At 38.7% G+C, this 23,202-nt stretch overlaps 2 protein-coding genes across 6 annotated transcripts in view; one reads left to right on the forward strand and one right to left on the reverse strand.

The window, feature by feature from the left end:
• Positions 1–207: 207 nt before the first annotated feature.
• On the reverse strand, positions 208–13,209 carry rhogb (ras homolog family member Gb). 2 transcript variants are annotated; one of them, XM_076101233.1, is made up of 6 exons: positions 13,007–13,209; positions 9,722–9,831; positions 3,659–3,765; positions 2,173–2,332; positions 1,763–1,972; positions 208–782 (listed from the first exon to the last, which is right to left on the reverse strand). In XM_076101233.1, exons 4-6 carry the CDS (start codon positions 2,299–2,301, stop codon positions 507–509), a joined length of 615 nt encoding a protein of 204 aa, XP_075957348.1. In that variant the 5' UTR covers positions 2,302–2,332; positions 3,659–3,765; positions 9,722–9,831; positions 13,007–13,209; the 3' UTR covers positions 208–506. The 2 variants fall into 2 exon arrangements, with proteins under 2 accessions (XP_075957348.1, XP_075957349.1); XM_076101234.1 differs by having other exon boundaries at positions 1,763–1,933; positions 13,007–13,203.
• A 2,673-nt stretch (positions 13,210–15,882) lies between these two features.
• Positions 15,883–23,202, forward strand: part of stim1b (stromal interaction molecule 1b) — a 21,744-nt gene continuing 14,424 nt past the window's right edge. For all 4 annotated transcript variants that reach the window (XR_012956307.1, XM_076102092.1, XM_076102094.1 and 1 more), the window contains exons 1-4: positions 15,883–16,041; positions 16,961–17,113; positions 22,896–23,026; positions 23,105–23,202. The exon at positions 23,105–23,202 is cut by the window's right edge and continues 17 nt beyond it. Coding sequence is in view for 3 of the 4 variants with exons in the window: in XM_076102092.1 (XP_075958207.1) it covers positions 16,963–17,113; positions 22,896–23,026; positions 23,105–23,202 (380 nt within the window). In the remaining variant the exon portion in view is untranslated. The remainder of the gene's footprint in view (positions 16,042–16,960; positions 17,114–22,895; positions 23,027–23,104) is intronic.

Here is a 23,202-nt window from a genome sequence, read left to right on the forward strand (position 1 = left end):
AATAACTCTATAGAAACAGACCATCTTCTCTCTGATGGTCTCTGTACTGATGGAGGTCTGATAGAGGATCAGGACTACACTGAGACTGGTTCATATAGAGGATCAGGACTACACTGAGCTGGTTCAGGAGCAGTTTAAAGTTCTTCACAGTAACTTTAATTTACCTTAAACTTTACCACAAGACACCAAATAATATGAGAAGTCATCAACATTTAAACCGACACATTGGAGTTTCATTTAGATTTTAATTATTATAGTTCATTACAGCATCAGAAATGCTTTAAATTAATGCCCCCCGCTCCCCCTCCCCCCAAAACAAAACCTCAAACTTAGACCCGTACATTTCCCCGTACTTCGAACACTGAGCCCAAAACAACCAAAGATAAAATTCTAACCAAACATTAAAAAGACACATTTTTAGCATCGATTCATCCCAACAGTCTCTCAGGCGGCGTTGCCACGTTAACCCGTCGTTTTGTGGGCGTGGTCGTTTTGTTGGCTCCGCCCTACAGCAGCACGCAGTGCTTCTTCTGCACGGCGGGCGTCGGGTTGAGGAAGGCCCTCACGGCCTCGGCGAACACGTCCTTGATGCCGTCCTGGTTCAGGGCCGAACACTCCAGGTAGCGCACGGCGTGGATCTGGCGGGCGAGCGCGGCGCCCTGCTGGTGGCTGACGGGCATCTGGTTCTGCTCCTTCAGCTTCCTCTGGGTCTCGCCGTCGTTCCGGAGGTCGCTCTTTGTGCCGACCAGGAGGATGGGGACGCTGGGGCAGTGGTGAGACACCTGCAGACGAAACGGAGTCCAGTAAATATTACGGAAACTAGAAACTACTTCGTCCTTAACTTAAAGGGGGAGCTGGTTCAATTATTTCATTCAGTCTGGAAAACACAAAGAAAATGTATCAGAAATAGTTTTTTTATTTTGGTTCTGCAGGTGTCAAAAAGGGAAAATAACCGGTTTATTTTTTCATCATTAAATTAAAAACCCTCATATTTTTATTTTCATTTTCTACAGAGTTTCTCTAAAGTGTTTAGTGCGAATACGACGTTAACAAACACTGGAGCTGCTCTCTAATACTTAGAATAGAACAGCATGCTGCCTTATGCACCTTACGCACAGAAAAACAGAAGTAAGTTTTATTTTTTGATGCCAATGAAGAAACTAAATCCTGACCTGTTGAGACACACAAGACATTAGATTTGATACTTTATAATAACAGCTGGTTAGCTTAGCTTAGCTTAGCTTAGCTTAAAGACTGGAAACGAGGGGAAACAGCTAGCCTGTCTCCCAGCAGAGAATTATTGTTTTTACATTTAGTTTTTTAACAAGGTGTTAATTAATCAGTGTTCGTAGATGTTTTTGAATATGTTTACAGAGTTATGGTGACTCATTGTGACGTCACATGACATAAATAGTTATAAGACCACAAAGTAAATTACATTACATCGTTTTTTTTAAAGATTTCATATATTTTTCAATACAAAAACTATTTGCATTGCTTGTGTCATGTGATAACATTTATAACTTGAATAAATATAAAGAACAGACTAATGAAGGAGAAAATGTGCTGATGAACACAATTCTCATAACATTTTGTGATGCCTTCAAGACCCTGAAATGTATTAACTTAAAAGTAGGAAATTACAGCGCTCTCGTTTTTATCAATTCATACATAAGACAAAAATGTCTCTCAAGCTGTAAAAGAGACATTAAAACTCCAATAAATTTCTGCTCTGTTGCCGGGTAGACTTGTGACCTCTGACCTCAGGATGCCACTTGTGTTTGACGTTCTCGTAGGAGGCGGGGCTTGAGATGGAGTAGCAGATGATGAAGACGTTGGTCTGCGGGTACGACAGCGTCCTCAGCCGGTCGTACTCCTCCTGACCCGCCGTGTCCCACAGGTTCAGACTGATGGTCCTGTTGTCCACCGTCACCTGAACGCACCGCACATACACACAGGTACACACACACATCTTTTTTTTTTTTCAGACAAAACAAGATTTTTGAAGACGTCAACTTCGGCTTTAAAATATGGGATCATTTAGAAGATTTTTCCCTATTTTCTGGTATTTTAGACCAAACGATTAATGAAGAAAATCAAGTTTAGATTATTTGATAATGAAGATAATCGTTAGTTAAAGACGGACACACACTCTCTCACACACACACACACCTGGCTGCTGTAGTTGTCGAACACAGTGGGGATGTACTCTTTGGGAAACGCTCCGGTTGTGTATGAGATGAGGAGGCAGGTCTTCCCCACAGCACCGTCACCCACGACCACACACTTTATACTCTGCATGACGACCTCTGACCTCTGACCCTTCAGCAACCTGCAACACAACAAGACAACATTTTATTATTTGGCATTCTTCTAGTTTTTATGTGAATTTATACTTCTACTTTACTGAAAGTATATATTGTACTACATCTCAGAGGTACATGTTGTACTTTATACTGTACTACATCTCAGAGGTACATGTTGTACTTTATACTGTACTACATCTCAGAGGTACATATTGTATTTTTACAGTACTACATCTCAGAGGTACATATAGTACTTTATACTGTACTACATCTCAGAGGTACATATAGTATTTTTACAGTACTACACCTCAGAGGTACATATTGTATTTTTACAGTACTACATCTCAGAGGTACATATTGTATTTTTACAGTACTACATCTCAGAGGTACATATTGTATTTTTACTGTACTACATCTCAGAGGTACATATTGTATTTTTTACTGTACTACATCTCAGAGGTACATATTGTATTTTTACAGTACTACATCTCAGAGGTACATATTGTATTTTTACTGTACTACACCTCAGAGGTACATATTGTATTTTTACTGTACTACATCTCAGAGGTACATATTGTATTTTACTGTACTACACCTCAGAGGTACATATTGTATTTTTACTGTACTACACCTCAGAGGTACATATTGTATTTTTTACTGTACTACATCTCAGAGGTACATATTGTATTTTTACAGTACTACATCTCAGAGGTACATATTGTATTTTTACTGTACTACACCTCAGAGGTACATATTGTATTTTTACTGTACTACACTTCAGAGGTACATATTGTATTTTTTACTGTACTACATCTCAGAGGTACATATTGTATTTTTACAGTACTACATCTCAGAGGTACATATTGTATTTTTACTGTACTACACCTCAGAGGTACATATTGTATTTTTACTGTACTACACCTCAGAGGTACATATTGTATTTTTACTGTACTACACTTCAGAGGTACATATTGTATTTTTTACTGTACTACATCTCAGAGGTACATATTGTATTTTTACAGTACTACATCTCAGAGGTACATATTGTATTTTTACAGTACTACATCTCAGAGGTACATATTGTATTTTTACTGTACTACATCTCAGAGGTACATATTGTATTTTTTACTGTACTACATCTCACATATAGTACTTTATACTGTACTACATCTCAGAGGTACATATTGTATTTTTTACTGTACTACATCTCAGAGGTACATGTACTTTATACTGTACTACATCTCAGAGGTACATGTTGTACTTTATACTGTACTACATCTCAGAGGTACATTGTACTTTATACTGTACTACATCTCAGAGGTACATGTGTATTGTTACCTGTCTGAGTTTACCTTCAGTGATTCTGATTGGTTCACTCGTTGCTCCGGCTGTCAGAGACACTTCAGTTTCCTTCAGTCAACACAGTTTGTTCAGAGACACGGGACGTCCCATCGTCTGACTGCGGGGGGGGGGAGGTCAGTATTTGTGTTTATGGAAATGATCGCTGCAGAAGGAAACGGTCTCCAAACAAAACAGAGATGTTAATCTGCTCACACACACACACACACACACACACAGTCAGTCAGTCAAAACTGTATTTACATTGACGTGACAGAAAGACGAATGTTTAGATTTCTATTATTTGTTTCTCCTCCAGGAGGACAAAACGTCTTTTGTGGTGTAGCTGTCGGGTCAGTGAACCTCGAGTCCAGAGTCGTGGACGTTCAAGTCCAAGTCACCGAGTGTAAATTGTTTGATTGCATGTGTACTTTTATTGTGAAGAGCATGAAACAGGAAGTGCTTTTACTTTGAGGAGCGAGAAGTAGCATGGTACGTGTCTTATTGATGCTAACAATGATGATGATAAGAAAAAACCTACATGTCGGGTGCAAGATCGCGCTCTGTTCACTGTAACAGTTGTTATACTGCAGTTTCAGACAGTAAACGTGTTCCGTTCAAACCCAGACGTGTCTTGGTCGTCAGTAGAAGCTCCACTTCACAACACCGAGGTCACGTTCAGGGCACCAACTCATGCTCCACTCTCTGATGATGTTCCAGTTACCAAGTCATTAAGCTAGAGTCATCAGGGTCAAGTCCAAGTTAACAAGTTCCTCTCTGAGTCATCCAGATTATGTCCAAGTCGTCCATATCCTGTCCGAGTAACCAGGGTCGTGTTCTGGGTATCAACTCATGTTCGAACCTCTGAGGTGATGTCCCAGTCATTGAGCTGGAGTCACTTGGGTCAAGTCCGAGTCACACAAGGTCATCTCTGAGTCATCCAGATCATGTTCATGTCACTAACGCCTTGTCCGAGTCACCTGAGCCATGTCCAAGTCACTAAGATTATGTCCAAATCACCAGGGCCATGTCCAAGTCCCCAACATAATTTCTGAGTCATCCATTTTATGTCTAAGTCGTCCAAGTCCTGTATAAGTCACACAAGTCATGTCCGAGTCACCAAAATTAGTCACCGAGAGTTGTGTCCAAGTCAGAAAAGGTCATTTCTGAGTCCTCCAGATTGTCTGAGCCAAAAAGATCACGGACGAGTCACTAGATCATATCCAAGTCATGCAGGTCAAGACCAAGACACCCGGTCTATGTTCGAGTCACCAAGTCATGCTTGAGTCCTTGAGATCGTGCCAGAATCACCAAGATTGTGTCCGAATTACCCAAATTGCTCCCTGATGTCATGTCCAAGCCCCGCAGATTATGTCACGTCTGAGCCTCAAAAATCTGATTAACCAAAGTAATGTTGACCCAGAAGTTATGTTCCTGTCAGTCTGAGTGCAACATCTTTGAAAACCAGCGAAGAAGAAGAAAAAGCGTTTTGATGCCAGTGTGTTGGATCTGTGTCAGTAAAAGTCTGTTTCACAGTCTTAGTTTGAGTTGTCTGTGTCTTTGTGCTGCTACAGAGGGAACGTATAATAAAGGACAAAGAACGGTGAGAAAGTGATCCGATGAACATAACTCTGAGTTGTGAACAGTAACATAGTGACTCTGTCGCGTCTCTCTCCAGATGTCTGGATAGAGAAAGTGGCTCAACCCAGACTCTGGGGAGGCCGACCCCACCCTCCCCTCTCTCTCTCTGGGCGGAGGTCGGCTGATCTCACTCCTGCTGGAAGCTTCAACCTGTGATCTCACTTTCTCCCGCTGACTCTGCTCTCCTTCATATCGTTGAGACGTGACGGCGTGAGGAGGACTGTGACCTCGGAGGAAATATTCAGATCCTTCACTTAAAGTACAACTCTGTCTTTGGCTCTCAGCTCCAGCACCTTTGGTTCCTTTCATCTTTAAAAACACAAATATATAGTTTCTTCAGTAATCTCCTAAAACAGCTGCTCACTGTAGTTTTTAGGAGTGAATTTGTTCGGGACTATTTTCAGCGGCGGATTAATCCACATTTGGTGCTCGAGTGAGTAGGACGGTCAGAATAAACTGACTGAAAGAGATGTATGAGGCTTAAAATAATTACAGAAAAATCAAGAAACTGCCTCTAAAACATTGTTAACAGATAATATTCACCTGGAAGAAACGTTTCAAGTGTTGTAACGATGTCCTTTTGTAACTCACATGTAGTTTTGGGGAAAAGGGAAGCTTTCAGTAGAAAAATCTCATTGTGGTTTCATGTTGAAATAATGCAGCAACTTCAGTAAAGAAGCTGCATCAACGTAGAGACTTGATGAGTTTCATTAATTATATTCACTGATTCCTTCAAAAGCTATAAAGTTTAAGACGTTTAATGTTACTCAATAACTTACTAGACAACTTGGATGTCACTTTAAATAGTTGCGTCTCTGTTTGGCTGCAGTTCCTCTAACGTTTGCTGTGATCAAACTGTGACTGCATTGAAGTCTATGGGAAAACCCTCCATTCCTCTCCACAAAGACAAAGACGGAACCGTTTTCATAAAGGACTTCATGCTCCCAGCAAGTCATTTCTGTGTCTTTGTGGTCAAAATTATAATTCTATTCTACTTTTTAATGTCAGATATGTACAATAACTACAAACAAACAAACACATTAACATTAAAAGATAAGTAGAAACTGCACCAAACAGCATCTGAAAGTGTTATTTTCAGTCTGAAAACAGATCTGAGGTCAGTGTGCTGACAGAGTCAAACTGTGAGAGGAAGAAAGAATAAAACACGTTGAGACAAAAGAGGAAGAAGGATCGAGATCAGTAACCTGTAATCTGACGACCGTTCATTGTGTAAAAGAAACCTTCTCTGTGTGTGAGAGAGAGAAACTTCAGTGTGAATCTGAAGCTAACACGTGTTTTATTTTAGCAGCTCGTTCATAGCGGCCCTATTGTTCGGCTCACGGCCGAGTTTGATTGTAACTTTAGAATATCCAGCATCCAAAGTTAATATTTAGTCTAAATTGCACCAAATTCGAGAGAACACTCAAAGCAAAACACCCAACAAGTGTGAAGCAGATCAGATGAGCGTTTCTAGACATACGTGAAGGACACACAGACAGATTTATAGAGTTAGATGACAGTTAAATGTTCTCAATACAGTTCAGAACATATCGATTGCCTCCACACGGCTCTCAACATGGCGAAGGCTGTGCCTGCGGCTAGCAGCTAACGGTGCTAACAGCGCAAACAACGGCAACAGTGCTGACAGAGCTAACAGTGTCTACCTGAGGGCTCGACATTGAAACCGCTGTATGAGTGCTCACGTGCACTAACGTCACGTAAAGTGAAGTCAATGCTTCATGTGTTAAAGCTGCATCCTCTCTAGTGTCCACCAGGGGGCGACTCCTCTGGTTGTATAGAAGTCTATGAGAAAATGACTCTACTTCTCTCTTGATTTATTACCTCAGTAAACATTGTAAACATGAGTTTATGGTCTCAATCTCTAGTTTCAAGTCTTCTTCAATACAGCATGATGTTCATTTAGTACATTATGGTCCATTTAGAGTCAAACAGACCATAAAGCAGGGGATGCTTTAGGGCGGGGCTACACAGTGATTGACAGGTCTCTACCAGAGACGTATACAGCGTCTCTACGTCACTCCTCCTCAGTCCATATATATTCACTTACGTTCACTGGCTGAAATTCCAAGATGGCCACAGTCAAAATGCAGAACTCTAGGCTTTTAAAACCGCAGTTCTCAAACTCACAACGACTACGTCCATTTCTTACATACAGTCTATGGTTCAAGCCGTATTTCATCTGTTTGCCTCACGATTGTCTTGTGAATGCCTGTGACGCTGCCGCCGTGCAGTGTGTCCGTGTAATACGCCTCTACATCACTCCTCCTCAGTCCAGATATGGTCACTTCCTGTTCACTGGTTGCAAAAAAACCAAGATGGCGACGGCTAAATCCACAAACACTAACTGTGGGTCCGGCCTCGTTCTCGTTCACATGAACGGAGTAAAGAAAATAACTCTGTATTCAGCTAATAGTGCACTTTACAACTTTTAGGACCTAATGATTTAAAGGCTATTTCAGTGTTCATACTGGGAAGTTGATTAACCTAAAAAAAAAAGAGCTGTGTTGTTGAGAAAGAGGTGAGTGTGACATGGCTCTGTTCTTATTTATAGAGACGACAAATAAACATATAACACAGGGAAACTAAACGTAAACGTCGGCATCTAAAAGTAACATTTTCTCTCTAAAGATGAAGGAAATAAAAGCTTTGGCCACGATTTGAGGATTTCTGGTGAGTAACGTTAAGTTTGATGTCTTCTTCAGGGAGATAGGCTGAAATGTAATCAGTGCCATTGAAGCCGGTTGTCTCAGTGTTTCAGGAACTAACCAACAGCTTTGGTTTCGTCTGGTCAGCTGTGTTCTTTTTCTGTATTTTTATTTTATAATGCTGGTTTAGGAAGAGTCTCCTGACCCACAGAGGAACCGAGTCATCTCGCAGCTGAAGTGCTGATGGGTAAATCTCTAAAATTGGAGTTTTGAGGTTTACAGAATATTTTCACATCTGTGTGGACTTTTTCTATCTTTCAATAATCTGAAAAACTCCATCTGAGAGAAGAAACACCTGCTCTGCTAAATGACTAACCGCAGACGGTGGCTTGTGGTATTTTTAAGGACAGAAAGAGGTCATGTACATCTGCAACATCTGCACAACTTCAACCAGGTGGTGGACGAAATCTGAAGAAATAAACTGGATTTATTACTGGCTTTCCCCTCGTTTTAATAAACAACACATATGTTCATGTGAACACAGAAGTACAAACTGGGAGGATTTCAGACCAAACCAGGGCGAAACCAAAAATGAAAATGTCTAGAAAATATCGCACCAGACCAGGAATAAAACACTAAAATGTATTGGACCAAAACCAGCACTAATACACCAAACAATATTGTCCCAAACCAGGAATAGAAAACCAGAATATGGGAACAAACAGAGACAAAACAGCCAGAGAATACTGGACCAAACCAAGAAAAATACCAGAAAATATCAGATCAAACCAGGACTAATACACTGGACACTACTGGATCAAACCAGGACTAATACACTGGACACTACTGGATCAAACCAGGACTAATACACTGGACACTACTGGATCAAACTGGGACTAATACACTGGATAATATTGGACACATCTAGGGCTTGAACATTGGAGATTATTGGATCAAACTACCCAAAACACCAAGAAATATTGTGCTACACAGACCAGAGAATACGGGGTCAAACCAGGACTAGGGCAGCAGAGACTACTGGACCAAACCGAGGATAAAACAACGAGGAATTTTGGATCAAACCAGGAGTAAGAAGGTAGAGAATATTGGACCAAACAGGCTAATCACACTGGAATATATTGGATCAATCTGGGGCTAGTACAGTGGATATTAATGGAAAAAGACTTGCTAAAACACCAAGGAATATTGGATGAAATCAGGACAAAGACGGCAGAGACTACTGGACCAAACCGGGCATAAAATAGTGGAGAACATTGGACCCAACCAGAAATATACAACAGAGAATACTGGACCAAACCAGAGCTTTAACACCACACGGTTGTTCAACTCTTCAGTTCATGTTAGCGCATTAGCATGTTAGCAAGGCTAGTGTTACATACCAAACATTACAGTGTTGTAAGGGGTCACAGGTCAGACACACAAGCTGATCAGACGATCACAAAGGTTGGAAACAAACCCAACAGTTTATTGAGATTATCTAAACCACGTTGATTGAAAGTCAAACTGAGAGTAACAACTACCCCCTCATGTCACAGGAAGACTAACTACTCGATGACAGTAAGAGCAGAGGGTCAATGTTGAAGCAGGAAGTGGGTCTGCAGACAGTTCGGTTATAATATTACTGATCATGTTTGTTTGAGTTTCTTCTTTTCAGTAAAGGAGCCATGTTCCCAAATTTACATTTACATTTGTTATTACTTACAAAGTCAGCTGACTGAGTCTGACAGAGTTAAAGTCCTCCACATTTACCTTAAGCATGCAGCGTTTCCTAACCCCCCTAACAGGCCAAAGAGGAACTGGTCTGTGTTGAAACCGAAACAGGAAGGGTTCGTCCGACGCTGTGTTCATCCAGCAGAAGCCTGTGTGAAGGAAATGTGTTTACTGAGACAGTCTGACTGCTTAGTTTATACCGAAACACTCAAGACGTTAATACCAGAGCCACAGAGATCCTGGTATGTAATTCACTGAGGACACCAAAAACATAGTTCTGGTCTTAAACTGGATCAAATCAGGGCCAAAACAACCAAGAATGTTAGACCAGGTCTAGGACTAAAACACCAACCAATAATGGACCAAACTAGGACTTAATCACCAGAGAATATCAGAACAAACTAAGACAAAAACGCCAAAGAATATTGGACCAAACCTGGACTAAAATATCTGGGAATATCAAACCAAACCAGGGTTTAAACACGACAGAATATTGGGCCTGGACTAACGTACCAGACAACAGTGGACCAAATCAGGAAGAAAACAGCAGATAATACTGGACAACAACCACCAAACCAAAGAATACCAAACCAAACCAGGTCTACAAGGCCACAGAATATTGGGACAAGTTAGGGCTAACATACCAAAGACTACTGGACCCAACCAGGACTAAAGCACAAGACAATATCAGACCCACTAGGACTGAAACACCACGTGTAGTAATATAGGAATAGAAAACCAGAATATGGGACCAAACCAGGACTAAAACTAAAACACTTGATATATAATGAGTCATACTTTTATATTTAAAGCTGAATGATTCACCACATCAGCACTAACTTGATCTCTGACATATCCCACTCTCTGACTTCCTGTTTCATATCTGAGCGCGTGCGACTGCTGTGATGTCATGCCGATTAGACCATCTTGGTTATTTTTTGTTCTTTCCTATAATATTCCCGTGATTGTTATTCATTGGTTTGTCTCTCTGATCCTTTCAGCGCTCATTATATTATAGTTTTAATCCCAAACGTATTGTTTGACCCTCTGTTGCTTCATGATTATTATCACATCTGTTACACCAAAATGTTCATTATTCATTTTTATTTCATTCATTTTTAAATGAATCACTGAATTTATTCAAACTCCTAAACGTCCAAAAACACAAAGGCATTCGTGAGCTTCAAGAGATCATGTGACGTGACCGAAAGCTCCAGAACAGCTACTAAATGGACCTCGTGTTGAGATCATTTTCTCAACTTCTGTTTTCAACGTCAGTGATGAATTTTAAATCTCAATTTTTAAGCCAAAATGTAAACGAAAATCCTTAAAATGTGCGTTTTCAGTCACAACTGAAGCAGCAAACGCACATGAAGATCATGTGACGTGACTGAAAGCTCCAGAGCAGCTACTAAATGGACCTTACTGTTGTTTCATTATCAGGCAGCTGATGCAAATAAGACTGGAATCTAAAAAGTAAAAAACATTTTTACTGGAGAAATATTTGAAAGGTTCAATACTTTCCTTTAATACAGTATACCTGTAGTACTATCATAGTATTTATATATTCCTATAATATTTCTTTATTATTATTATTATTGTAGTTTCTCAGACTTTACGAGGATTTAGAAATGAAAGATTTTTTTAATGACATTTAGGGATTTATTTCAAAGTTTCTTCTTATTAATTAATACAATATTAGTAATAAATTATTTATTTTATTTCATTTTATCGTTTTATTGATTTTGTATCCGTCTTTGCCGATTTACAAAAATACTGCAGGTATGACAGTACCAGTACACACATCTTGCCTGTAAGTTTGCTGTAGTATTCCTAGAGTGAAGTTAGTATTACTATGATATTCTTGCAGTAATACTACAGTATTGTTGCATTTACTTAAATGCTGTGGCTACAATAGTATTATAGTACTACTATAGATACTATTTCACTTCATACAAATACTGTCCGCTGTTATATTTCTGTAGTATTTCCTATAATATTGTTAAAGTATTTCTATACGTTAAAGAAATACTGTTATTTTTTAGTTATTTAGATGCCAATAATATTCCTATTTTAGATATTATCTCAACTTCTTGTCTATAATAAACACATTATATGATATTCATATATTTATATAGTACTGAGTATGTATAGTAATACTACAGTATTGTTATATAATCAGATGTAGTACCTTTAATAATACAGATATTTTCCACGTTATGCCTTCAACTCTCTTTAATTAAATTCTATTGATATTCTAATATTTATTTGGCCTGTGATATTTTATGATTCATAATTACTAGTGTATATAAGTGAGTATTCCTGTTGTATTCTTAGTAATCGTATTGTGTTGTAGTTATTTAGACATTAAACATTTTCCCTGTGAAATACCTGGAGTTAAAGGTTCATGTATCGTTTAGTAATCCTATGATATTCTTGTAGTAATACTACAGTATTGTGGTAGTTATTCAGATGTATCTATGTAGTATTACTGTTGAAACTATTTCACTTTATATCCTCTTCTCTCTTCTATTAAACTGTATTTCTGTGATATTCTAATATTCATTTGACATAATCACTATAATATTACTATCTTCAGTCTTACTTTCTGTTTCTGTGATATTCTCATATTTACTCACACACATTGCTCATAATGTTACTATAATACTTCCATAGTTATGAGTATAGGTTAGTAGGTTAGTACTTCCTCTGGTATGACTATAGATAATATTTATCCTCATACTCTCCACTGTAGTATTTATATATTTATATTATGATACAACTGGAGTGAAAAGCTCATATGTTAGTACTCCTATGATATTCTTAGAGTACTATACAGTATTGTTTTATATATTTATATATATATATATATATACATATACGTACATATATATGCTCATAATGTTCATGTTGTATTACAGATACTATTGACTTCGTCCACTACTCTCTTCTAATACATTCCACAGTATTTCTGTGATGTTATATTAGTTAGAAATACTTTACATTCAATTTATGTTAAAGTGCAAAGAAGAAGTGACACACACACACACACACACACACACACACACACACACTGGGAGTGGTCGCACTTCATCTCTAGTTTCCTGCAGCAGCTTCAACAAACAATCAAACAAACAAACAAGGTTATTGATCCGCTGGGGAATCGATCTGCTTACGGGAATTAAAGCCGAGATCAATAACGTGCTAGAAGTTTGGACAGAGAGAGGAAACACACACAGACACACACACACACACACACACACACACTCCCAGCTGATCGGTGTCGGTAGATCCCGGAGCACCGGGCGGATGAAAAAGACTCACCGGTCATCAGTCCTCCTCTCCGGGTTCACAGCTCCGCTCCGTCCCGCTCCGCGTTAGGGTGTGTGTGTTTGTGTGTGTGTGTGTGTGTGTGTGTGTGTCAGTGTGTTTGTTTGTATGTGAGCGTGTGTGTGTCTGTGTGTGTGTGTGTGTGTGTGTGTTTGTGTGTGTGTGTGTGCAAGAGGGACAGCGGATCTCTATCTCAGTGCGAGGCGGGCGGGCGGAGCTAATGAAGAGGAGGAAGTCTGAGAGGAGAGAGAGAGGAAGTGGTGGAGCAAGTTTGAGGAAGTTGACTGTGAGTGTGTGAGTGTGTGAGTGTGTGTGTGATAGTGTGTGTCTGTGTGTGTTTTGTGTGTGTGGAAGTAACACTGGGCTTTTCTGTTTGTTCAGTCCAGAGTTGAGAAACTCTAAAAAAGAATTCTTGTGTTTCATGTTTCTACTGTAATTTAAAGAACCAATTAGAGATCAGCATGTCAACATGAAGACCCGCCCATTATCAGATTGATTGACAGATCTGTTGACAGAAACTTGAAGTTCTTAAAGGAACAGCGCGACATTTTGTGAAATCAGTGGAAACTTTTGAATGAGAATAAGTGGACAAAATGTTTTCTTTGAGCTCATTTTGTGTCCCTTTGTGCTCGTTGTGTGTCCCTTTGTGCTCGTTGTGTGTCCCTTTGCGATCATTTTGTGTCCCTTTGTGGTCATTTTGTGTCCCTTTGTGCTTGTTATGTGTCCCTTTGCGATCATTTTGTGTCCCTTTGCGATCATTTTGTGTCCCTTTGCGATCATTTTGTGTCCCTTTGTAGTCATTTTGTGTCCCTTTGTGCTCGTTATGTGTCCTTTTGTGGTCGTTGTGTGTCCCTTTGTGCTTGTTTTCTGTCCCTTTGCGATCATTTTGTGTCCCTTTGTGCTTGTTTTCTGTCCCTTTGTTGTCATTATGTGTCCCTTTGAGGTGTGAGCTTCTGTCTGTTTGTTTTGACTCTCTTTGTGGTCATTTTGTGTCCCTTTGTAGTCTTTTGACTTTCCAACAACAAATGTTAACCGTCACTTCATACATTAGTTTGTGTTTGTAGGTTTGAGTATTTGGAGTCTGAAATCTGCCATTTATAGACTCTTACACTGTTTAATTATAGTCATTTAAAAGTTTTTATTTTGTTTATCACGTCATCACTTCAGCTTCAGACTCTCAGCTCTGATCTCAGATCAGCTGTGAGGATGTTCGCTCACTGAAACATCTGAAGGGAATCTTAACTGAAGCTTTACCTGCACTTCTTCTCTCTGGCCGCAGGGTGGCGCCATCACACCGCTGCGACGCACGTATGCTGCCTTCCAGTGCTGTCGGAAAATAGACAATCGAAGAAAGATAATGGGAGATTCAGGAGAGACGACCTGAGTCTGAAACTTATCATGACTAATGTGTTTTTATATATATGCACAACTTTATTTCTGTAATTAATTTATGTGATAAAGTATGAGGTCTCTCATCATTTTAAAATAAGTTTGTATAATGATTTGTTTTTTGTTTATATACGTTTTTATTTGTCTAACATTAATTTGGAAAGAATTATGTGACAATTTTCACAGTAAAATGTTTTCTAGAATGATATAAATATATATATATATATATATATATATATATATATATATATATAGATAGATAGATAGATAGATAGATAGATAGATAGATGTGTATGAGAACATAACATTCCTCATTTGCATACTTTATTATCTTCTATGTTATTGTTGCATAACCTTGTTTAGTCTAGTTGGTGTTTTAAATGTGAAATGAAGAAATATATGAAAATAGAAAGTAAAGAAGTAGAAACCCGTTGGTTGTGTTGGTCCGTTACTGTTTGTACACAGAAGTATTCTGATCCTTTACTGAAGTAAAAGTAGAAATATCACGGTTTAAAAAACATTCAAAGTAAAAGTCCTCAATTAAAAAATATTACCTAAGTAGAAGTACAGAAGTATTATCAGCTAAATTTACTCAAAGTATCAAAAGTAAAACTACTCATTATACCCGTTTTCACAGCGTTTTATTATTATAGAATATTCTACTATTTATCACTAATGAATACATGTAATAATATTTTAATGTTGTAGCTCATCAATGTGGAGACAATTTGAGATACTTTGTGTACTACTGGGTGTATTAGTTGTGTAGTACTTCATCCATGGAGACGAGATGATAAACTATACGACACGATGTGTTATTAGATACGATACAAAGTAACAATACGACCCGATACACGGTACATAATACAACACAATACGTTACGATACATGAGACACCATACGACACTTTATGATACACAATACGATATTACGATACATTATAAACTATAGGATGAGATATGATACAACACGTTACACTATAGAATACGATATAATAATATGATTCCACCTCTCCGCCCTTATTTTGGGATCAATACTTATTGTTTTAACTGACAGTTAATGAGAAGAATCCTAATTATTATAATGTGCTCATTAACATAATATCCTGCTTTAGAGAAACGTGTATCAGTTTAAATAAAAGGAAGAATTAAATTAAAAAGGTCAGTAAAGGAGATCAAATAAAGCTGCAACTAATAATTATTATATTCCTTATGTTCAGATTATTTTATTGATTAATCATTTTGTCTTTAAAATGTCACATTGATCAACTCGTTGCTTCTTTTATTCTTTATGACAAATAAAAGAAACATCTGAGAAGCTGGAATCAGAAAACATTGTTTGTATTTATTATCAGATAGTTATAGATTCTATTAATTTAACACATTATTTCTGCTCCACAATAAAAATATACAGATTATTTTTTTCCTTCCTCTCTCTCTCTGAATTCGGAGCTTTTATCGGGTCCGTGAACGCACCATAGGCGGAACTCCTCGTGTTTCTTTTCTCTCAGCAGCAGTTTGTTGAAGTTGTGAGTCTCGCGCTGAAGAACTGAGGATCGAAGTGTTTCATCATCTTCATCATCAAGACCTCCTGATCAGTCAGAGGTCCATCGATGGACTAGAGGAGCAGCTGCTGCAGAGGTGAGAGCGGCTTCTTCAAATGTCTTCTTCTTCTTCTTCTTCTTCTTCTGCAGCTTTTCGGGAGTAAAACGTGTTTGTTTCGATGTGAAACTGAACAGCTGTGTGACCTCTGACCTCTGGGAGGTTCACTTCATTTATTTATAAAAGACCTAAAACAGAAGACGAAGAAGAAGAATAAGAAGAAGAAGAAGAAGAAGAAGAAGAAGTCGTCTTCAGATGCAGATTTAATGAAACACTGAAGTTAAAATGGAAATAATAAAATCCCTCGAGGAGTGATGTTTGAGTGATTTTGGGCGCGTGCTGGTTGAGGTGATGTTAATGTGGATTTTATGAATTCATTTACAGTTTAATATTTCTGAGTTGATGTTGTTGTTCCGGGTAGCTTAGATAAACAGAAGACAGTGAACGCCTCCTCGTGTTGTTTCAGTAAATATTGTCTCAAAGAACCAGAACACACAAACTGTCTCCTCGAGTTTAATACTGTAATATAATCATTACTGTCAATAATGATTTAGAAATGTAACTTCATTTATGAACTTAAATAATTACATACATAAAGCACTTCCACTCTGACAGATGGTTTTCAAAGTAAAACATTTTGTTGATATAAATCCAGCGATTATTTAAATGTTTAAGAAGATTCTGAATATTCTGGAAGTTATTTGGTTCCATCGATGTTATCCGTGATGATGATAAACTTGTGTAACATCCTCTAATCTCTCAGAGAGACGAGAGAGACACAGACACGACTACTTTAAAGAGACTCAAAACTACCATAGAGACACAAAACTACCATAGATACTCAAAACAACCACAAAGAGACGGAAAACAACTTCAAAGAGATGGAAAACGATGACAAAATAACATCAAACTGCTTTTATTTTGAAATGTTTAAAGTTTGAACACCTTCTCTCTGCAGACATGGAGGGTGTGTGTGTGCGGCTGGTGTGTGTGCTGAGTGTGTGTGTCGGGTCTCACAGTTCACTGGGCAGAAGTGACCACGCCCACCTGGACCCCCATCATCATCATCATCATCATCATCATCACCCACCCAACAGCAACGCAGCCTCAGGTAGGAAACTAGCTTCCTGCGTGTGTGTGTGTGTGTGTTTGCGCGTGTGTGTGTATGTGTGTGTTTCTGTGTGTGTGTGTGTCTTTGTTGTTTCCATAAACGTCCATAAATCCACATAAAAATCACAGTAAAACGCTGCAGAACTTGCTTGAGAAGTTTTCTTCAGTATCAAAGTGATCGAATACATTTCAAACAGGAGCTAACAGATAATTCTGCATCATTTTATTAGTGATAATTTAAATAAGTTGGACTCCTGATGGCTGAAACCACAGAACTAGTCTGGTTATGATAATATGATAATAGAAGTGAAGTATTGTCTCTTTCATTTTTCTTTGAGTAGTTCACACATTAGTTCTTGAGAAGAACAAGTTTTTACATCGTAAACAATTCAACCTGAAGGAGAATGAGACTAATTACGTTCACTCAAATACTACGTACTTGTACTTGTACTTAACTTATTATAGTATTTTCACGTTCTGCTACTCTCTAATTGTCCTTCACTAAATATTGTACTTTATACTGTACTACGTCTCAGAGGTACATGTTGTACTTTGTACTACAGCATAAATATCAGATATAAGAGTAAAACATTTTACTGAGCAATCAATACTTTTACTTTAACTACATTTATATACTTTTACTTTAGTAATGTTTTGACTGCAGGACTTGTACTTGATGTGGAGTACTTTGACAGTGTGGTACTAGTACTTTTACTGCAGTACAGGATCTTAGAGACGCTACATCCTGTACTTTGTACTCTCGCCTCCTGTCAACTGAAACCTTCCTTCTCCAGTTTGAACTGTCCTCATGTTTAATAGTGTTTAATTAAAGCCGTGTGTGTGTGTGTGTGTGTGTGTGTGTGTGTGTGTGTGTGTGTGTGTGTGTGTGCAGAGATAGCGTAGGAGCTAGCTGCTAGCAGCTCACCACAGCTTCCTGGAGGAGACAGAAATAGACTCTCGTCTCTGACGAAGCCCAGAGAGCCAACAGGAAGAGAGTCGTCGTTACGTCACTTTACGGCTCATTTTCCTGCTTTTGTCTCAGAAAGAAACATTTTATGATTTAAATAAATATCCAAGACAGACGCAGAAACAGTGGATCTCCATGTGTCACTGAGCAGATGGAAGTTTATCTTTAGTCAAAGCTAAAGAGCTCATTGTAGTCAAATATATACATTTAACAGATACAATATATACATACTTATAGTACTTTATGATAACTGATGTTCCACTGTCTGATCTTTGACTGATGTTTATTTTTTGTGTCTTTGGAGAATATTAATTAACTGTAAATAAAAATATAGATTCAGTTAATAGAGAGCAGACGCAGACAGACGGTTGACTAGTTAGCTTGTTGGCTAGTTAGCTTGTTAGCTTGTCCTTTTCCAGAGCGACGTGGAGTGAAGCGGTCACCAGCCTGTCACCAGTTAGTTTGGCCAATCAGCTACAGTGGTGCTAACGTAGCAGCTAGGTGGCTCACGCTAATGAGCTGTGCTCGGCTCGTGATTGATTCAGGACCTTGATAACCCGCCTCCATCCCCAAGATCACTGCTGTATATAGTGGGACTAAGTGTGTATATATATATATATATATATATATATATATATATATATATATATATATATATATATATATATATACATATATATATATATATATATATATATATATATACATATATATATATAGTGTTCAGCGTGTGACCTTCCTCCTGTTTTAATTCTATTATATCAGTATTTTTAACCTCACAGCTGCTGATCTTAATCCTCAGACTAAACTCAGACCTTTAGCTGACGCTGCCTCCTCACCTGTCACTCTGTACCTCCCTGTCTTCTTCTTCTGTGGTGCTGTGGCTGTCACTTACGCTGTCTTTTTTCTCCTGGGATCAAGGTATTAGTGGCGATACCTTCATGCTATAGCTCTTCATTTGTGATCGCTTGTCAGATTTCACCAACTGCTACGTCAGACTGGATGTTGATGGTGTTGATGGTGTTGTTGGTGTGAAGCCATTAAACGTGTTGTGAATCAGCTATTAGCAGCTCCTGTTGGCTCTGCACCCTCTGATGTACGAACAACTGTAACTGGATTACTTTGATAGTGAATAATACTTTAAAACGTGATAATTCTCATGCAAGTTCTGCAGTTTTTAGAAGCCTTTTTTCTGTGATTTCTAAGCAGCTTCACTGATGTCTATCATGAGAGATATGATGACATCACTTGAATGTGTCATGCGTTCAGATTTGACTGAGTTACTCCTCTGAGAAATCATTGGACGACAGTAACTGACTTCCTGAACACCTGCATGCACCACCTGTCCCCCCCCCCCCCCCCACATCCCCTCTTCAACTCTCCCACTTTGTTTTACAAACTCGGCTCTTGACTGTTGGAGCTGCAGCATGTAAACCTGTCTGATCTCTGAGCTGTCCTAATATTTACCTAGAGAGCAGCAGATAGAGGCAACACACACACACACACACACACACACACACACACACACACACACACACTGCCACTGTTATCTGCAGTGTGAACAGCTGATTTTTATACACCAGTCTGGATCATCTGCAGCTCCATCGATGCTAAGAAACTAAACATGAGGAGGTCAAAGGTCACCAGATGCAGAACTGATACCACCTTAAAATCACTACTTTAAAACTAAATAAGGTTTTATCTCCAAATCATATTTCATCTCAAACACAAGACATTTGGTCACAAAGAGTCCGTCTGTAAGTCTGTAAGTTTACTCGTGAACGTGGAGAACGTCGTCTGCACATGAGCACACAACGTTCTCCTCACAACGTTCCACATGAGCACACAACGTTCTCCACACAACGTTCCATACACATCGAACAAGAACGAGCCTGCAGACATCCAGAGCCACTGTCTGCAACCATTTTGGATCTAAAACTCCACAGTGAACCTTTACTTTACTATACTTTACTGTACTCTATTTTACTTTACTGTACTGTACTTTACTGTACTCTACTGCTTTATACTTTACTGTACTCTACTTTACTGTACTCTACTGCTTTATACTTTACTGTACTCTACGGCATTATACTTTACTGTACTCTACTTTACTGTACTCTACTGCTTTATACTTTACTGTACTCTACTTTACTGTACTCTACTGCTTTATACTTTACTGTACTCTACGGCGTTATACTTTACTGTACTCTACTTTACTGTACTGTACTTTACTGTACTCTACTGCTTTATACTTTACTGTACTGTACTTTACTGTACTCTATGGCTTTATACTTTACTGTACTCGCATTTACTGTACTTTACGGCTTTATACTTTACTGTACTCGACTTTACTGTACTTTACTGTACTCTACGGCTTTATACTTTACTGTACTCTACTGCTTTATACTTTACTGTACTGTACTTTACTGTACTCTATGGCTTTATACTTTACTGTACTTTACGGCTTTATACTATCCTGTACTTTACTGTACTTTACTGTACTCTACGGCTTTATACTTTACTGTACTCTACTGTACTGTACTGTACTCTACTGCTTTATACTTTACTGTACTTTACTATACTCTACGGCTTTATACTTTACTTTACTTTACTGTACTTTACTGTTCTCTACTGCTTTATACTTTACTGTACTTTACTTTACTGTACTCTACGGCTTTATACTTTACTGTACTCTACTTTACTTTACTGTACTCTACTTTACTGTACTCTACTGTGTTTTGTTCAGCCTGCTGGTGTTTCACTAGACGTGAGAGTGAAACATTATTTGGACTCAACATGAAGAAGAACTCAGTAAAGTTTACAACAGTTTTTATTTACCTGAGACTAACGTCAGAGTATCAACGAAAACCCTCTTCACCTTCACACACTCACACACACTCCTACACTCACACACACACTCACACACACTCCTACACTCACACACACACTCACACACACTCCTACACTCACACACACACTCACACACACTCCTACACTCACACACACACTCACACACACTCCTACACTCACACACACACTCACACACCCCTACACTCACACACACTCACACACACTCCTACACACACACACACACACTCACACACACTCCTACACACACACAATCTCACACACGCACACACACTCACACTCACACACACTCCTACACACACACAATCTCACACACGCACACACACTCACACTCACACACACTCCTACACACACACAATCTCACACACACACACACACTCACACACACTCCTACACACACACAATCTCACACACACACACACACACACTCACACACACTCCTACACACACACAATCTCACACACACACACACACTCACACACACTCCTACACACACACAATCTCACACACGCACACACACTCACACTCACACACTCACACACACTCCTACACATACCTACACTCACACACACTCTCACACACACACCTACAGACACACACACACACACACACTCTCACACACACACAGACACACACTCTCACACACACACTCTCACACACACACACACTCTCACACACACACACTCACTCACACACACCTACACTCACACACACTCCCTCCCTCTCTCTCTCAGCTGAGCGGTCATGCAGACTCACATGTTTGAGGCTGAAATGACCAAACGGAGTCATGAATGAACTTCTCACTCCAGTCTGTTTAGGTGGGCTCTGTTGTCATGACGACAGCGGGAGATCAAGAGATGTGATGGATGATGGAGGATGCTAGCATCCAACTGTTAGCATCCAGCTGTTAGCATCCAGCTGTTAGCATCTAGCTACTAGCCGAGGCTAACGAGAGTTCCTCCTGTGTGTGAATATAAAGACAGAACACTTGAAAAGGAGCTTTTATTCTACGGTGGCTCTAAAGGTCAAAATACATGCAAATGAATTAAACATCTCCAGCTATTATCTGTATAATATATAATATATATTTTTATTATGATTGATTCAGATATTATTTGATATATTAATGCAGCATTTCTAGTTTATTTGAATCAGTTAATCAATCAATTATAAAAAATAAGGAGATAAGGTGTCAAAAAATATTTTACAAAAATACGTTCACACACGACATGAAACAGACGTTGTGATTTGAATATAATGCAGGTTTTAAATGTTTTTGTTGAATATATGTAAAGTGTACTAAGTGTGTATATATATATATATGTGCAGGTATTTGTGCAAGAAGGAGAAGTAAATAAGATAAATTAATAATAATAATAATAATAATGTTGATAAATGATAAACTCGACTGTGACTTTGTAATACTTTTACTGAAGTCAGATTATGAATTCAGAGTATTTATATAAAGTCTGAGACGTCTTGTGATTCGTCTCCGTTCTTTCACACAAAGAAGACGTTAACTCGTCTTCTTGTTGTTTGTCGTCGTTTCTTTTTGTTTGCAGGTTTGATTTTTCACCGAGTTATTATCTTAAATTCTTAGCATGCAGTCGAACATTTTGAGTCCAGAAAAATATTATTTTTCATGCACAGAATTCATATTTTATCGTAATTGTTATCCCCCAATTAATAATTTAACAAAAATCTGTTCTTTGATCCATGAATTTATTGACATGTTTGCTATGATCCACACAATGATCGTGTTAAATTGACTCATTTCTTTATGTTTATAATGATAAAACAATGATAATCTATCTTCACAATCATACGTTTTCTGTCCTCAGAATGTCCCGTTGCACGCTCCGTACCTTTCCCCTGTTTCTGGATGCATTGAATAGTAATGATGGTAATAATAATCATATTCTTTCTGCTGGTATTTGCTGTGTTGCAGATCTGTGTGCGATAGACCAGCAGCTCTGTGAGGATGAGAACTCTCTGCTGAGTTTCGAGGCGATCTGCAGCATCCACAAGCTGATGGACGACGACGCCGACGGCTCGGTGGACACGACGGAGACGGACGGGGTGAGACGGAAACTAAAGATCGTTATTGTCCTGCTTTTTACACATAATAAATAATAACTTGTCCAACCGCTCCCTCAGTTTCTCAGGGAGGATCTGAAGTCTCACGACTCCAAAGCCAAACACAGCAGCTTCCACCGAGCCGACCTGCACATCAGCGTGGAGGACATGTGGGCGGC

The sequence above is a fragment of the Anarhichas minor genome, unplaced genomic scaffold, assembly GCF_050575085.1.
Source record: "Anarhichas minor isolate MPS153535 unplaced genomic scaffold, ASM5057508v1 ptg000027l, whole genome shotgun sequence".
Classification (NCBI taxonomy): Eukaryota; Metazoa; Chordata; class Actinopteri; order Perciformes; family Anarhichadidae; genus Anarhichas; species Anarhichas minor.

Coding starts and splice junctions, on each gene's coding strand:
- rhogb (XM_076101233.1), bottom strand. CDS start 2,301: ATGCAGAGTATAAAGTGTGTGGTCGTGGGTGACGGTGCTGTGGGGAAG. Junction 1,973..2,172: donor TCGACAACTACAGCAGCCAG/GTGTGTGTGTGT, acceptor AAAAAAAAAAAG/ATGTGTGTGTGTACCTGTGT. Junction 783..1,762: donor AACACAAGTGGCATCCTGAG/GTCAGAGGTCAC, acceptor TTTCGTCTGCAG/GTGTCTCACCACTGCCCCAG.